Here is an 18,880-nt window from a genome sequence, read left to right on the forward strand (position 1 = left end):
CTTTTCTTTTTGGGTCAGACACTTTTCTGAAAAATTTTCTATAAAACTCCGTTTTCTTAAAAAGTGTTGTGTTGTGACCTTTGTATATATGATTATATATGAAAGTGCATCATATTTGGTATTGTATTTGGGAAAATGCATGATTTTTTGACATGGAAAAATGAGCATCTTTTATTTAATCTTTGATAAGGAAATCATGGATTTTATGGTATATTTTAAAAAATTGAAGATGCTTATCTTGTCTTGTTATTTGGGAAATTGATAGAAATTTTTTTTGACAAGAATGAAGTTGAAAACGTTAAAAACTTTGTGGAAGTTAGATTATTTAAGATTTTTATAAAATTACCTGGATATAAACTATGCATTTGAAAGTACATGTATACTTGTGATCTTTATGTTGTTTTAACCTTATGCCATGTTTGATTTCCTGGTGATTACCTCATTTGGTTTTCGTAGTCTTTGTGACAACGAAATCAAATCCAGGTCAATGTCCTTCTACTTTGAATGACGCGTTCTTCCCTGCTGCCTATAGGGGGAAAATGTTCTTTAATTGTGCATTGGTGAAGTTGCTGCCAATGGGGCCAAAAGACCGCATGCAAAAGAGGTCCTATTTAATGCGCTTTCCTTGCTGCCCATGCAGGGAGAGAGAAACCTTGAGGGTATGGGTGAGGCTGTTGCATATTGGACCAAGAGACTGCATATTAGAGAGGACAATACCATGCCAGTTGTGAATGGGTGGATCTCCTGATCAGTCTATATGGAAGTGTGGTATATTTGTGATAAATTACCGTATGTTAGATTTTATGGCTTTGGAATTATATTACTAGTGCTCACAAATTATAGTATATAGTTTCAAGGTATTTACTTTGAGAAACTTTGTGTTTTATAATTCAATCATTCTTGTCATATTATTATTATTTGGCGGATGCAATCTGGCGCATTGCGGGATCCGAAAAACTAGATAAGACACGGTTCCGAGAAGCCTTGTTGGAGTAGGAGTTTTAAGGGCTTATGTGCATTGGGTAGACTAGACTTGGAGGGTCTTTTGCTATTCGTGTATCCCAACTTATTGTCTAGTAGATCAATTTACCGCTTGGAGGGCGGCGGAGAGGTTTTTTGTTGAGTTCTTCGGTTTCCTCTTTGATAACCCATCGGCATGTTATCTTGTATTTGCATCTCTCTTCCCTGCTCTTTTAGCTTTCATTTTACTGCTGTGTATTAGTGAATATGGCTTAGAGTAGTGGTTTTCTTTGTTCACTCGCATTTACTCTATTCTGCACTTAGTTTAAGTTAGAGTAAAATCAACCGAGCTATAATTTTTTAATTTGGGGTCTAAACAGCTCTTGTGTTTTTAATACAATTTCGAGCTTTCAATTAGTATCAGAGCGGGTGCACTTGCTGTGGTTTCATTACCTAAGTGCGATCCAAAACCTCTTTTGTGATGGATCGATCACAATCTCTAAATGCTCCACCATTATTTGATGGAAGCAACTATGCTTTTTGGAAAGTTCGCATGAGGGCATCTCTTATTCAATAGATGAGTCCGTATGGGATTCCGTTGAGAATGAGTATGTTAGACCCACAATATCCAAGTCTGAATGGGACAAGGCAGCTCTTGCATTAGCAAATGCCAATAACAAAGCAATTAATGCAATTTTTTGTGGTGTGTCTACTGCTGAATTTCACAAGATATCACATGTGAAGACTGCTAAGGAAGCTTGGATGATTCTTGAGACTACCTATAAAGGTACCAAGAAGGTCAAGGATACAAAACTTCAAATGCTTACCACTCGATTTGAAGAGCTTAAGATGATTAACGATGAGTCATTTGATTCATTCTATAGGAAGCTCAATAAAATTGTGATTGGCAAGCTCAATCTTGGTGAAAAGATTGAGGATGCTAAGGTGGTGAGAAAGATCTTGAGGTTCGTACCAGAGAGTTATCGTGCAAAGGTTATTGCTATAGAAGAAAGCAAAGATTTGGATGAGATTAAGATTCAAGAGTTAATTGGATCTCTCCAAACATATGAACTCGAACTGCCTTCTCACAAGCCAAGCAAATCGCTTGTACTCAAAACTTGTACTCAAAACCATCAATGAGAGGATGGACGACTCTTTCGAGGAAGATGATGTAGAGAAAGAACTAGCATTCCTTGTAAAGAAGTTTCGAAAATTTCTGAAGATGAAGAACAGTGGAAAGTCCTTTGCCAAAGGAAAGTTCTCATCATCTAAATGTGGTAGAAAGGAGTTCAAAAAGAAAGATGGGAAAGACTCTCAATCCCCCCAAGCAGTTGTGTGCTTTATATGCAACGACCATGGTCACATTAAGAAAGAATGTCCCAACTACTTGAGAGGGAAAGGTGACGTGTTTGCCACTACTTTAGCGACTCCGAAAACTCAAATTCAAACACGGAAGAAGAATGCCACAGTGACGAAAACTATAGGGCTTTCATGACAATTACCTCTGTTGAATCTAAGGATGATTTGAGGAACTTGGTAAATGAACTTGGTGAGCATTCAGAAGGTGAGGAAGTTGAAGAATCGGAAGACGAAGATGTATGCCAAATTGAAGGAGAGAGCAATCTTCAAGAAGCATATAATTCTTTGCTAGAAGATTGTGGAAAATATGCCAAGGTTGCAAAACCATGCTGTGAGAAAGATGAAAAAAATTGAAGAAGAGCATAAGTGTAGTCTTATGCAACTCAAGGAAGCAAAATGTGAAGTAGAAGGACTCAAGGTTAAGCGTATCTCAACCAAGAAACTTGACAGTGTGTTATCATCACAAAAATCTTCACATGACAAGACCGGGTTGGGCTATACCGGAGAAGGAAGCTCCAGCAGGGAACTAAAGAAGGAAGTGAGGTTCGTATCAGTTAAGAGTGTTGAGAAACTTAAAGAAGTGGTGATTGAAACTAAGACCCCTACTGCTGAGAAAAGAACCATTGGTGTAAGACCAAAAGGTAAAGGGAAGTCATTACCCAAAAATCAGAGGAGGCCTCAAGTGAAGCATGTGTGTCATCATTGTGGCGTTCAAGGGCACACAAGACCCAACTGTTTCAAGCTACATGCACTCAAGAAAGCTAATTCCATGCGTGGCCAAGAAAGCACAAAGAAGAAACCAAAGGGAGAAAACGAAGGACATCTCATTGGAGACGTCATGGAAATGTTGAAGAACATCTCTCTATGCTTTGCTAGCTTCACTCCGAGGTTCGAAAGTTATGTTGATCGTGCATCTCCATCCAAGGCTCTCACCCAAAATACTCGAAAAGTGTAGGTGAAAAAGGGTAGGTGAAAAAGGGTACTTATGCATGATTTATCTCCTATGTCCATGATTCAATTCTTTCATATTTAGGGTCATAGGTTCATGAATCATGTCATGCAAAATCTTCATATGTCATTGCTTCCGATTAGTAGCATGTTTCTTTTGCTAGTTGTTTTTGTTTTTGTTCATCTTACTTTTCGTGTTATATTTTTTTGAGTGTGTTGAAAAATTCAAAAGCTCATAAAAATTGAAAAATCTTCAAAAAGTTTGATCGCTTGTGTTGTGTATATCACATGTGAGTTTGGCCTAGTACTTTCGTACTAATGATGTAGTGCATTTACGAGCTTAGCTTGTTTTGTATGCACATCTATCTTTGTGGGACAAATCTGAAATATATGTGTGATTGTTGTAAATTGATTTTCAAGCTTGTCATGAATGATTAGTCAATAGTTTTTTGGTCTTGATACATGCATAGACTTGTGCCTATATTTTTTCCTATGTTTTTATGTTTTTGCTTAAAGAGCTCATCAAATGTCAAATCTCGAAAAGAGATTTTGAGCTGCAAAAACCATCGCACATACTAGTATTTGACTAGGAAAAAGGGAAAACGACTTGTATTGAAATATATGGTGCCTCAAAAAGCCAAAGACTTACTCACTTACAAAGTTAAAATATCAAAAGTTCAGGTATCGATCTTAAAATGAGATGTACTTTGTTCAAAAATGATCATATGTTAATTTTTGTAAAGAAGCTAAATGAAAAGCTTCAAAGTTTTGTAATCATTCTTGTAGAGATCATATATGTTCATTTCTATAATTGAGATAGTCCACTTGACTTAGTACTAGTGGTGTATAACTTGATTGAATTAATCATTGAAGCTTTACTCTAGACTAAGGACTATTCCACATTTGATACTCACACACAACACATAAGACTTTGTTCAATGAATGCTTATTTCATTTGTGTGATTGTACATGATCAAATGTGATGTGTATACTCAATTGCTTGTCGGTCAAAGCCAAAAATATTTTTTAGTATTTTTATATGTTTTTGAAAGTGTTTTTATACTTTCGTGCTTTAAGTTTTGTGGTCTCTCAATCAGTTCCAAAGAGAGAATGTCAAAGTGTCTAACACTTCTTACACCACTTTGCAATAGTGTTCATTTAATTCTCTACAGAAAATTCTGTATGTTTCTCCCTTTGTATCTAACTGATTATCTAATTGGGCTGATCTTTTGGGTCTTTCCAATTGGGCTTAAGTGTGTGGCTTGGAGTGGGACCAAAAGGGACCAATAAGACACTAGCTCCAATGAGTCTAGCTCCAATGGGTCTTGGACTTTTCTGTTAACTCTTGACAAGTCTAAAATTACCATTAACTATATTTAATTCCACTATATAATTATAGTTGCACTGTAGGCCTTATTTATAAATTATATCCCAAGGCTTTATTGTACATGCAACTCCTTCATAAAATATTCGTAGTAATACAAAGTCATGAAAAAAGACTGCCACTTTGTAGATTACTACATCTTTATTCCTTAAGTACCCGGTTTAATCCTTTAAAATTATTCATCATATATTTATGAAATTCAATTCCATAAATATATACTTTATTAACTCCTTACTAAAGTGGTTAGGTCAAACTCTCTGAATAATTGAACCCATTAAACTTATTTCAATGGAATGTTTTATATCTCAGTTAAGAGACTATGAATTTTATCTTGAGAATATATGTTCCATCAACACTAAATGTGGTTGCCCAACATATTGAGGTTTTGACCGTTACTCTAGATCTCACTCCTGAAATATCAAAGCAACCTAGTTCTCATGATCAAGTCCATTATTTTCTCAGGATTAAGAGTTCATGCAAATATAAGTCGTGAGTTTGTTATTCATTTGACAATCGTTAGGAGAATAATAAATCTCACACCGGTCCAGTTCAATATATTTTAACTCTTAAAACATGTCAACATATCGACTAGAAATCTCTATTTTTATGATCAAGACAAATCATCTTAGTTAATATGTTATAGTCTTCGCAGATGAAATGTCCAATTTCATCACCGACTACGAACTACATTTTGAGTTTACAAGGAACTTGTGATTTATATATTCTATGACTAAATCACATAAATCACATACAATGCATCTCATGGACTACATGATAATGACCTAATATTCATGTTACCATTATTTTAGATAAAAATAAAACAACTTTATTAAACACAACATTAAGTCATACATAATAACATACATAGTATCATAAAATAGGATTTAAGGATACACATCCTAACATTGAAGGTCTCCTTGAGGTCGTCCAGATGGTCGTCCTCCCATCGACTTTTTACTAGTATGTTGTTCACGTAGACTTGGACATTCCTCCTAATTTGATGTGCAAACATTTTTTTCATGAGCCTCTGATACGTTGCGCCCGCGTTCTTGAGACTAAGAGACGTTACTTTGTAATAGAAAAGGCCTTGGCTGGTGACGAATAAAGTTTTCTCCTGATCAGCCTTGTCCAGCTTGATTTGGTTATAACTAGAAAAAGCATCCATGAAGCTCAACAACTGGTGTCTTGTTGTTGAGTCTACCAGGATGTTGACCCGCGGGAGTGGGTAGCTATCTTTGGGGCACACCTTGTTTAAGTTCGTGAAGTCTACACACGTCCTCCACTTTCTATTGGCTTTCTTAACCATCACTACATTGGCCAGCCATTCGGGATAGTATACCTCCCAAATGAATTCTAGATCTTGCAATTTGCAGACTTCTTCCACTATATCCCTATCTCGCTCCTGGGCAAACACTCCCTTCTTCTGACAAATAGGGAGAAAAGAGGGTAATACATTCAACTTGTGAACCATGATTGAAGGGTCAATCCCAGGCTTGTCTTCGTGGCTCCGAGCAAAGACATCCTGGTTCTCTCTTAGGAATGTCGTGAGTGCTGAGTGAATAGGAGGACTAGAAAAGGTGCCAATCCTGGTCGTTCGCTCAAGTATGGAGTTATCGAGAAGTACCTCTTCCAACCCTCCCATTGGCTCTGTGACCGTCCATTGCTCCTCTATGCTTATAGTCTATAAGTGTTCGTCCATTTCCAACATCACTATGTAGTATTCGTGGGCTGCCACTTGGTTTCCACGTACCTCTCCTACTCCATACTTGGTGGGGAACTTGATCATTAAGTGATAAGTTGAAGTCATGGCCTTCCACGAGTTGAGGGTAGGTCAACCCAATATTTGTAAGCTGATGAATAGTTGACAACAAGGAATGTAACATCCTTAGTAATTTGTTGAGGGTAATCACCGACCATCACAGGAAATATAACTACTTTGAGGGGATACAATTTTGTTCTTTCAAACTGGACGATTGGAGCATTGGTCGGTATGAGCTGCTCCTTCTTGATTCTCATCTGCTGGAATGCTGAGTAATAGAGGATATCAACAGAGCTTCCATTATCAATCAAGACCCGGTGAATGTTGTAGTCTCCTACCCATATGCTAACAACAAGTGCATCGTCATGGGGGTGGTGGAGGCGTCAAGCATTTACCTCCGAGAATCCAACTATGGGGTTGTCAACCCGTGCCATCTTTAGAACGAAACCCGTCAGCTAGATGTTCTGAACCATCCTAAGGTAGGTTTTGCGAGCTTTCTTAGATGAACCAACTGCTGTCGTGCCTCCTACAATCATCCTTATGTCCCTTAAAGATGGCCTGGGGCGCTCGCCTTCCCTACTACTAGCCTGTTCCTGCGGCGGGTCTGTCCTTTATTTTACGTTTGTTTAATTATCTATTTTCTTATCTTTAATTGATTTTTATTTAATGGGAGAACTAGAAATTTGGCTTGCAATAAGGATTTTTTAAAATTTCTTGGAAGGTATGTATTTCTTTGCGCATAATTAATATGCTTTTTTGTGTGTGTGAAAAAAATATGTTAAATATACACAAACTATGGAGAAAATGGGCATTTGCCCCTTTTGCCAAAATTTTTCAGCAAAATGTCTCATATCTAAAACTACTTAAAGAAATGCTCATGTTTTGAAACTCGATTTTCGAACAATTGAGTTATAGCGAATTGAAAATTAAAAAAAAAAATTATGGAATTCGAGTTTGTGGAAGTACTCGAGTTCCTTAAAAAATTTCAAGTGGAACTCGAGTGCTTTACACGGAACTAAATCGAGTTCCCAAAAAAAAAAAAATTCTAAATCCACGTTCGCTATAGCTCGACGATTCAAAAGTCGAGTTATACATTTAAAACTCGATTTTTAAAAAATTGAGTTTCAAAATAGGGACATTTCTTTAATTAGTTTTAGAAATGAGGCATTTTACTGGATATTTAAAAAATAGAAAAAGGGCAAAAGCCCATGTTGGCCCACAAACTTTAATTACACTCTCTCACCAAGCTCTAACACGTTACTTAACCCAAAGTATCACAACAAAAAAGCCTTCTTTAAAATATTAATTGTCAATTTGTTACACATTTGATTTTAGTTTGAAACATTTTCCCTTTTGGTTATCATCCCTCCCGTGGTAGAGATATGGCTTTACACAAAAAGAACCAACAATGGTTAAACAAAAATTCTAAAAAAGATAAGTACCAAAATTTCGACATCACGAACTGCTAAACATTTATACATTTTAATTACACTCTCTCTCTAAACTCAAATACATTACTTAACCCAAAATACCATAACAAAGGAACCTTCTTTTGTATATTAATTATCAATTTGTCACATATATTCGATTTTAGTTGAAACATTTTTCCCTTTTAGTTATCATCCCTCCGGCGGTAGAGAGAGTTCATAAAGAACTCAACCAAGGTTAAACAAAAATTCTAAAAAAAATTTTGCCGAATATTTTTAAAACAGTAAAAGTCTCCCATTTTTTTTTTTTAAATAACAATATTTAGCAAAACCCCTGCCCCATGCAGTATTTCATCATCTAAGTACCAAAAATCCAATCAAATGATTACAATTGGCCAAAATTATACAAGTGACGAAGCAAAGATAAGTTGTCTCATTGGACAATTTTATTTGCTTTTAAACATATTACATTACACAGTTCCATACATAAACATAGGAAACCATATCAGTCTAGGCATCAACAAAGGGGTAAAGTTCATATCTAACGTTACAACTGCCACCAACAACTCGCCCACCTCGTTTTCCATCGCAACAGTTGGGAAGTTCACTAATCGCAGTATCAAGACACTTCTTACAATCAAGACCTGAAAGGTCCCTGGTGCATTGAGCCAAACCATATAGTTTGCTTGATGAATCAAGCTTTAGGTCCCCTGTAGCATAGAATTTTGGATTGGCATAAGCTTTATTAGATAACCTGCTTAACAAATCCTTAACTTTTGGATTGAATGAAGTGGGATTTTCTACATCTTGGACGTTCCACATGTAGAACTTGTTTTTGTTATCGATTTCTCCAAAGAAATCAATGTTCGAGTACTTCAAAAGACAGTTATCATACCAAATTATCGCTCCTTTTTTATAAGGACAACGATTACCAAGCTCTTTGCCTGCATCAATGACACAGGTCGTACAGTTTGTTTTTGAGACATCACCCCGGCATAGGGCTAAACCATTTGCTCGATCTTGGCCTTGCCCAGTCGAGCTGAGACCAAACCCTTTTGAAGGAACTTTGGTGGACAAAAGATTGAGCAAGCCATTCAAGTTTGTACCATAACGGCTAGTGGCAGTGTAGCTTTCTTGGCTAAAACAAAAATGGTATAATGGGTCAGCACAATTGACTGCATGGAGGGAGAGGCTGAGTAATAGAAAGCTGACAGAAAGATATTTTGAGCACAACATGTTGAATGAAATTGAAGGTTGGTTTTGTGGGTGTGTAATTCTCTCCAAGAACTCTATAAATATTCGAGACATTTCAAGTTTTGGCCAAGTATGGAGTTGAAAATGCTGACTTTATTCTTAGTGGCAACCTCATCTCAGTCCTAATCCTTTTGATTAATAAACCTCTCAAAATCGCACTCAGACTTTGAACGTGCTGGAGAGTGGAGTCAGTAATCTTGCACAAAATTTTTGGGGGCGCTTTTATATTAATTAACTCATGAAAGTTCTAAGGAAATTAGAAACCAACTCAAATTCGTGAGGGATCAATCATATCAATGGGATTAGTGTAATATGTTGAAAAATGTCACTTGCTCACGGTTTTGCATGTGCTCAGAATTAATTTTGAAAAACATGAGCAGTGGATAGCCTTATTGACTCCACTGCTCAGTGTTTTGAAAATTGGTTTGTTAAAAAATATAAATTATTACCTAAAAAATGAAATTAGGCAAAAAAGTGTCGAATAGACGTGGAATATGGATATGGATGAAAACATATATATTTGATAAAAATAAATAAATAAAATAAAGAGGTGCTAAAATAACTGGACAAAGTATGGGCTTTTTCGGAGGAATTCTCCGATGAATTGGGCCTGGCCTTCCACAAAATAACAAAGTTTATCCTTTCTAGCTCGTCTACATGAAGAAATATGGTTTTAAGTAAGTAAATTGGGCCACAAGGTTGTAGACCCTCACTCTCATAGCTTTGCATTTCAACCCGAAGGTATGCAAAATTGTGAGGTTTGTAACTTTAATAAAAAAGTACCTTCGCAGCTTTGCTTGAACCAATCTTAATATGAAGATTCAGGTAAGGAAGGCTCTAAGGGAGAAAAGAAAACTTCTTAGCGATGCATGTGGTTACCATGCCCATAGAAAGATGGCTCTGATACCATATTAGAAATATTCGATGAATAGAATTGTATTTCTCAAGTAATAAATTATATAGCAGTGCTTTTATATAAGAGACAGTAATGCATAGTACAAATATGTAAGCTATACAAGTATGTGTGATGTTCAAGACAATGTACAGTGGACCTAAAACCCATTGCCTATTATGCTATGTGCTATGGTCATGTGGAAATATGAGATTAAAGAGAAATAAAAGTAACAACGGAACAAACCCTAGGCTTCACCACCTAGAACCTGCTTGCAAACTTGCATCACCACTTAAGGGCATTAGGCATCACCACCAAACAGAGAAAACATGGGAGAAGACATTCTCAACTCATAAGAATTAATCTCATGATGCAGGTAATGAAGATTTTATGTTTTAATGTGTAATTAATTTTGTTTTAGAACTTGAATTTTGAATTTGGTTATTAATGTTGATAAGTTTTAGGGATTTGATTAGATATTTTCAAGTATAATCCCTAAAATTATTTAACTAACATTCCAGTAATGGTAAAGACAAATGAATTTAAATAAGATTAATTCTTATGCGTTGAGAAATGTTTCCTCTTTGATTTCTCTATTTGGTGGTGATGCCAAACTCCCTTAGGTGGTGATGCCTAGGGTCTGTAAGCAATTTTAGGTGGTGAAGATTAGGATTTGTTCTGTTGTTATTTTTATTTGTCTTTTATCTCCTATTTCCTACTTGTGCTACATCATAAGGTCTGGTGCAACAACAAAAGGGAACTATAAGAATATAATTAAGAACAGTTTGATCTTTTGCAAATGGGTATTCCTCTATCAACTGTTAAAGCTCCAGTAAAATGATTTTTATATATGTTGTCGGGCTAATGATAATAATTAATGATTTGTTTGATAGGCAACTCAGGTGCCTATCAAACATTGCTGGCTTAATCCAGCCCTTTTGTGAACTCCCTATTTTGGTATAAAAAAAACGTTGTTAACAAAAGGTTGCTGTAAGCCTGTGTAGTTTGCTTTGGTGCTTTTGTTTTTTTGGTTGTTTAGTTTGATTTTTTGTGTGGTTAGTAGTGTTGGTTTGCTTTGCGTTTGTAAACTTTTCAGTTTGTTAACAAAATTATGATTCATAATATATATATATATATATATATATATATATATATATATATATATATATATATTTATATATATATATCATCATCATCATCATCATCATCACAACATTGAGAATTTTACATTCAAATACATATTTATTCATTCTATAACGCTAGAGACAACAAATTTCACATTTAATTGAGGTGGCTGATTGTGATTTGTTAGATTCTAAAAGTGTAGAACAATTGGCAAACAGTGAACACAAACTTATCTAAATATAAATTTCTAAGTCTATGGGTTTGATTAGACAATGCTCAAGGTGTTACTAGTTAGAATACAAGAACATTCAAGCTGTAGAAAGAAGAATTTCAATTTTTGAAGAGTTTGACTAATCAAGAAACAAGTTCAACCGATCGAAAGATGGGTTCTGCAGAATTTAATTTCGGCCCAATAGCTGCTTAAGCCCATTAAGTGATTAAAGTTTCAGATCTAATTCTTCTAGTATATAAAGAAAACCCTAAGGCACATTTTGGAGAGATTTTGGAAGTGCTCTTGTAAGATCAAAAAGGAATTGTGCTTTCTCCTTTCAAAGTTACTACTAGAATTTCATCTACACATTAATAGAACTGGTGGAGATAAGTTGTTGCATACAAGATCAACAACTGCTAATGATCTAAAACCTGTGAGTGGAATCTCAAAGTCACAAATGTGGGTGTTTGTGCACAACAAATTCAGATAGAAGAGTCCGTAGATTTGGAGCTACATGTGGTTGTGTGAGTAAGTACTACAAGAGGTAACTTTAGATTTAGGGAAAACTTCCATTCTATCGTAAACTTCCATTCTATCATAGTGAACTTTTTTTGTTTTGAGGATAGTTAGGTTGTCACATCCCAGTCAATCAGACAAGGAAATTAAAAAAAAAAAGAAAAAAAAAAGAAAAAAAAAAGAAAAAGAAAGAAATGTTAGTTTTTTGTGGTCCACATGTGCCCCCACCTAACCCCACTCCCCACCACTCATTTTTCTCTTATCTTTTCTCTCTTTTGGCTGGCTTTCTCTCTTTTCTTCTTTTATTTTCTTTCTATTCTCTTTACTTAAACACACACACACACACACACACACACTCCCTCAAGCTCACCCGCCAGCCTCCACTCCAAACCACACCATCTCACCATCATTTTTCCGGCAAGATCACCGGAAAAATACTTAGGAGCCCCTAAGCATCTTCATCATTTTATTTGAGGTAAAAATTTCTAATCTTTTGGTGGGTTTTACACTTTTGCTTGAGGATATTTTTATCTAAACTTTGATAATGATACCCATGTGATTTATGAGCATTGGATGTGATATTTATGTGTTTTTATGTATGGGTTTTGTATTGGTGGAATTTTTGATGAGTGGTATATATATTTTGTGCTAAAATGGCTATTTAAAGTTTATGTATGGTGGAAAAATTTATGGGTTTTAAGTTATAATGTATGATGGTTGGTAAATTTAATTTTTCCATTGCCATTGGGTTATTTGGAGTTAGTTGAAGTTTTAAATTTCTTGTCTTAGAGGATACTTTGATTTTTGATTTCATGGGTCTCTTAATGATATAGTGTAAATCTTATGAAAGCTAGTCATAATATTGGAGATGATATGAAATGGGTTAACTTTATAAATTGGAGTTGATGCCTTGTGAATCAATTTGTTGAGAAACTTTGGAAATTGTTATATTATTATTAATGAGGTTAAATACTAGGCTTGCCTAATTAAGTGTTTATTTGGCAAATCCTAAATTGTGGCTAGATACAATTTCAAGCTCTATACTTAGGTGGAGTTTGGATAGCGCGTCTACGTTTTGCGCTGCGTTTTCAGTCTTTTTTTTTTTTTTCCTCAGCCGCAGTTGTTGACCAAGTCTTCCGTGAACAGTGCACCCGTGCACTGTTCACGGACCCACAAATTTTACTTTTCAGCAACTTTTTTATTAAAAATGGGTCCCGCAGTACTATTCACACATTTTAAAATTATTTTGCTACAGTGTTTTCAGTTTTCAGTTTTCAGTAATAAGTTCTATCCAAACGGACCCTTATTGTGATAGATTTACTTGATATTATTTAGGTTCTAACTAATCTCCTTGGAGCTTGGAGAGTTAGGCTTTTGTGGTTATGAGGTAAGTAACTTCTTAATGAGATATTTTTGGAAAATAACCATATTTTATAAATAATGTTTTTGGGTCAAATACATTTTGGAAAATTATATATGGATATATGTTTTCTTAAAAAGTGTTGTGTTGTGACCCTATTATATATTAATATATATGAAAATGCATCGTATTTGGTATTGCATTTGGGGAAATGCATGAATTGTTGACATGAAAAAATGGGCATCTTTTATTTAATCTTTGATAAGAAATTCATGGATTTTATGGTGTATTGGGAAATTTAAAGATGCTTATTTTGTCTTAGTACTTGAGAAATTGATAAGTCGAAAACCTTACAAACTTTGTGGAAATAGATCATTTAAGGTTTTTCTGAAACTACTTGGATATAAATTGTGTGTTACAAAGTAATGTAACATGTGAATATCATGTAGTTTTAACACCATGCCATGTGTAATTTCCCGGTAATTACCCAATTTGGTTTTCGTAGTCTTTGTGACCACGGAATCAAATCTAGGTTAGTGCTCTTTCAATTTGGATGACGCGTTTTTCCTTGCTGCTCATGGGGGGAAAAGGTTCCTTAATTGTGTGTGGGTGAGGCTGTTGTCCATGGGGCCAAGAGACCATATGCAAGAGGGGGCCTATTTGACACGCTCTCTCTGTTGCCCATGGGGAGAGAGAAAAATCTTGAAGGTATGGGTGAGGCTGCTGTCCATGGAGCCAAGAGTTTGCATATCAGAGAGGAAATATCATGCCAGTTATGAATGGGTGGATCCCCTGACCGGTCTATGTGGTAGTGTGGTATATTATTGTGATAATTTATCTTATGTTAGATATTATGACTTTGGAAATTATATTGTTGATGCTCACAAATTATAGTATATTGTTTCAAGGTAGTTACATAGAGAAATTTTGTAATTTTCATTATTTAATCATTCTTGTCATATTATTATTATTGAAGCTGAAACTTTCATTTCCCCCATCTCCGTTAATTATGCTAATTACTGAGTCCTGTCTCATCCCATTAATTTTATAAACTTTTCAAAGTAGGCAACAATATTTTGAGACAGCTTTTTGGTGGCTAATAGTAGTTAGACTAACTACTGATGGAGGCTAAGCTTTTGTAATGGAGTTACTAGATGATGTACATCTTAGAATAGACTTGACTCATTCTTTTGTATATTGTAGTGGTTGTGACCGTATTCCCACTAATGGGACAAGTTGTTGTTATGTAATTATTTATTCAGACTTCTATTCTTTTGTGGCCAATGGTCCTTGTAATTAATGCTTAGAACTCTGACTTACTTTGAAAGTATATTCAATGGAATTATTATGATAATTTTTGATGTTGGTACTTGATAGGATTTATGTGGATTGAATTGTCAAAAAAAAAGTAAAAAAATTTACAGGTACTTGAGACGTCTTTCTCACGCTTTGGACCCTTTGGGGTTTGCGGCGTGACATAGGTTAAATCCTCCCTTAGTTTTTTACCTTGAAATTGTCCTCTTTACTTTTCCGTACTAAGTAATATGATTGCATGAGTTTAACTTAGATCTGAAAAAATCAACCTAAGTAATTACCTGGTTAATTAATTAGGTTAAGCAAATCTGAGTATACAGGGGTCTAAACAGAACAAACATGATTAATGCAATACCACATTACTTTCACTACGACCACAAACATCATTTTTATTGTTCACCAATTACAGTCTATCATCCCAGGCTTTATGAAAAATGTTGTGACATTTGATTTATTGTATTTTCTTCTGCATGTCCTAAAGCACTTTTTTTTCCTTGGAGTAGTAAAGCAAGTACTAACTTAGGACAATCCAAAAACATTAGTGAGAATATAAATCAACAACAGAAAAAAGGGGGGGGGGGTGGTTAAGAATGGAAGTACACTGAAAATATTCTCCTCAAGTTTGCATCCAAGTACAAATTTTGTGCACAATTCACATGAAACTAGAAAGTTTGCATGAGTAAAGCAAGTTGAAACTTAAAAAACCCTACTAGTTTTTATATAGGAAATGAAGAAAAAATTGAGACATGACAAAAAAAAAAAAAAAAAAACCGAACTTTTAGGCTCCTAGCAAGGAAAAATCCCTAGAAAATGCCTATCTCAATTGGCTGAAGATAATTCTGAATCATATTCTCTTCATGTTTTATACATCCCAATACTGTTTCTTAACATATAAGACAATATCAAACTGAAGGCGAAAGATTATCCACAAGAGGTCAATTGAAGATAAATCAAGAAATAATGGAATGATAAATTGTTAATCTATGTATGTTCTAACTGCATGTACCATAAAGGAGTGTGACCCGGTGAAATAGGACAGCTTGAATTTATTTAAATAGTTCTGGATTTTAAAGATTCGAATATCCAAAAAATCTTTAGAGCCATTATTACACATGTAAAGTTGTTATTTACAATTATTTTGTGTTGACTTTAATTTCGTACCAAATTTGATTGTAATTTTATTCAATTATTTTTCCCTGTATTTTATGTGAGATTTTATTGTAAGGGTTGTGTGTGAGAGAGAGTGTGAAGATTCAAGCTCTTATTGAAGACCAAGTCGGTTTTGTGAGAAGATTCTCAAGAAGCTATCTCGCGAAGTTAGCCACGTGCAGAGTACATGACTGGAATGCGAAGAGTCATGACAGCTTGGTTTTCGCAAGTGTCTCGCGGGTAAAACCTTCTCGCGAAATACTTGCGAAACATTCTATTTTGCTATTTTGTCATTTTTGCTCCACCATATCTTCACCCACATCATATATGCCCTCATTACCCACATATTGTAAGGTGTGTTTTTTAGAGAGAAAACCATAACATACACACTTGAGAGTTAGAGATTGTCATACCTACAATCATCTACACATTTTCTTGTGGTTTTCCTCTACTCCTACCTCTTCATTTTTAAATCCTTGAGAGGTTGATAGTTCTAACACTTACCACACCCAATTTGAGTGTCAAGTGAGGTTTTGGTGCTACTGGAAAGTATTGGAAGAAGCCAATCATTGATAGATGCAATTGGGCTGAACTGCATGATCCGAGAAAGTTAGAGAAGATAAGGCCTTGTTAAGTTAGTGGGTAGCAGGAGCTTGGAAGACTCAAGTACATGGAGTAAACTAGGCTTAGAGGGTCTTTTGTTATTTATGTACTCCAATTTTTTCTCTAGTGGATCGATTTACTGCTTTGAGGGTAGTGGAGAGGTTTTTCATCAAATTCTTCAGTTTCCTCTTCAATAACACATCGCGGTGTTATCTTGTATTTGCATCATTCTTCTCTACTCTTTTAGCTTTTATTTTATTGCTGTTATTTATTGAATATGACTTAAAGTAGTTTTATTATTTTTGCTTGCATTTACTCTTATTCCACACTTAGTTTAAGTTAGAGTAAAAGCAGCAAAACTGTAACTTTTAATTGGGGGTCTAAACATTCATTATTATTTTACACACTAATTGAACTTTCAACACACACACGCACAGAGAAACACCTAGAAAAGACATATTTTGTGTAAAAGGATTGGTTTAAGGGGAAGATAGATTTTGTGTAAAACCTTTGGTGCTCTACTAAAAGTCCTAACCGGTAATGCTTAAATGGTCAAGTAACTCTCCAGTGATTTGAAAAGACAAACCTTGTCATCAAATGAGATAAACACGAAACTTTTTACTAAATGCATTTAGTCAATAGGAATGCACCAAGTGCTAGGGGGTTTAGGGGTAGGGCGAAATGGTTCGAATTGCGGAATTAACAGTATGTTGCAATTATCTCTCAAGAAAAAATCAATAAGAATGCAATAATGTTTTGAAGATTCTGTTCTCAAAGTGGTGCAGATACCAGAAAGTCACATGGTTTACTGATATAGACCTTTGAGTTTTAATATTTGATGCAATTGATTAGAAGATTAATTATTTCCAATAATTGGTTATGGATTATTTGCTTTTTATGTGATGTAACGCTTGAAGGATGATCCACTTCAAGTCTCCAAAATACATTGTTAAGTACCTTTGAAATTGATGAATAAAATTAATTGAAAATTTTCCATAACTTGTTAGTGATTCCAGGAAAACTCTGGAGTGAAGGCTGGTGTTCAGACCACTCTAGGTGGTGAGCCTAGGGTTTGTTCTATTCTTCTTCCTATATCCCTAGTTTCTACACATATTCCTTTTGCAAACCATGAAAACTGCATCACAAAGCCTACTATATGAATTCAACCGTAAAGGAAATTAAAGGAAAAAAAAAAAAAAAACAGGGGGAAGAAACAAGACATCTACAAGTTCAGATATCACTTTCATGACCAATATTTAAAGTTTACTATTGCACCTGCACAAGGATCATTGGTTAAGATATTATCATGACACGAATAAAAAATAACAGATTATGTAAACCTTCTTTGTCATAAACTGCATTTATGAACTGATCATGAAAAAAACTTACAATGGAGCTGTTGTGCATAACATGGGAATATGGCTCAACGTTCATGGGCTTTTCAACCTTAACAGAACCAGGTTTAGAGACCTGCATTAGCAGCCTGTATTAATACATGATTGTGACCATAAAGTGAAGGTTTATGGAAAACTTATGCAGGCTCTGAAAAATACATGGACGATTATACATAGTATTAACTGTTACCACACAGAAGCTAACAAAAAAAGCTACCACAGAGAGTCGTGTGTTCAATAGTGTAATCTAGTAAAGGTCAGCATGATAAATTGCTGTCTCCCATAATGGAATCCGAGGACATATACAAGACTGGAATTGCTTTCCACATACATCAAAAGCATTTGATACTTTGCAACCCATTTTTGAGTTTGGAGACATACAGATCCACCACATCTCATGACAAAGTATCAAATTCCCACTCAGGTATTCAGCAAGAAATTCTATGGTAGATTCTTATGGAAAGTTGGAAACTTATGTACCAGCATCACTTTGGCTTGAGGACATGACCAAAAAATTTTCTGCAAGTCAATAAGGCACAACCAAATCTATAGAAGATAAAGATTTACAGTATAGGAGCGGAACTGACAGTAGGGTAACCCCATTAATCTTTTAAAATTGAACTCAATTGTTCAAGGTATTAGGGAAATATAATAATGTTGAAACATGTGACAGTTACCACCAAGATAAAGCTGTACGTGAAAATGCTTAACAAGATTGCTCTTTGACCTCTTTTGACAAATACAAAGAAAGTGAATTTTATAATGAAAATAAATAAATATATTATAATAATAATATATGATAAGCAACCGAAACTATGACAAATACAATGAGGAAGTAAGCTTTATGGAAGCTAGGCAGCAAGAAACAAATGAATTAGTCAACATGACTGACATTATTTATTCATCCCAAAAGGGTATATGATGAATGTCAAATTACCAAAGACTAGAAAATACTGCAAATTCGGAGATCTTTCTTGAGGCACACCTGCATCACAGGTTCATATACAATCACCATATTAAACTATTGACATGAGAATAAAAGGACAAAGAGAAACTTGATATAAGTGAATTATATCAAATTTTTCTATATTTATATTTAAAAGCTGAGTGTAGCATTTATTGTTGCTACACTCCTGTTGAGCCACCTCATCCTTCACATCATTAGTCTTTTACATATTTATTTTTTAAATTTAATTTTTTACAATATTAGTGATATAAATTTGAG

The 18,880-nt window shown here is 34.9% G+C and overlaps 2 protein-coding genes across 2 annotated transcripts; one reads left to right on the forward strand and one right to left on the reverse strand.

The window, feature by feature from the left end:
• Positions 1 to 731: 731 nt before the first annotated feature.
• On the forward strand, positions 732 to 2,100 carry LOC142615984 (uncharacterized). The gene is made up of 2 exons (XM_075788880.1): positions 732 to 768; positions 1,538 to 2,100. The coding sequence occupies exons 1-2, from the start codon at positions 732 to 734 to the stop codon at positions 2,098 to 2,100; spliced, it is 600 nt and encodes a 199-aa protein (XP_075644995.1).
• Positions 2,101 to 8,324: 6,224 nt separating this feature from the next.
• LOC142617266 (antimicrobial ginkbilobin-2-like protein) lies at positions 8,325 to 9,145 on the reverse strand. Its single transcript, XM_075790044.1, has one exon. It carries the CDS (start codon positions 9,143 to 9,145, stop codon positions 8,348 to 8,350), a length of 798 nt encoding a protein of 265 aa, XP_075646159.1. The 3' UTR covers positions 8,325 to 8,347.
• Positions 9,146 to 18,880: the final 9,735 nt, after the last annotated feature.

This window comes from Castanea sativa, chromosome 11, assembly GCF_040712315.1.
Source record: "Castanea sativa cultivar Marrone di Chiusa Pesio chromosome 11, ASM4071231v1".
NCBI classification, from domain to species: domain Eukaryota; kingdom Viridiplantae; phylum Streptophyta; class Magnoliopsida; order Fagales; family Fagaceae; genus Castanea; species Castanea sativa.

Bases quoted from the DNA above. Each gene is read 5' to 3' on its own strand.
- LOC142617266 (XM_075790044.1), bottom strand. From the start codon at position 9,145: ATGTCTCGAATATTTATAGAGTTCTTGGAGAGAATTACACACCCACAA.
- LOC142615984 (XM_075788880.1), top strand. From the start codon at position 732: ATGGGTGGATCTCCTGATCAGTCTATATGGAAGTGTG. The intron at 769-1,537 runs GTATATTTGTGA...CTTATTCAATAG, and splicing joins TCAGTCTATATGGAAGTGTG to ATGAGTCCGTATGGGATTCC.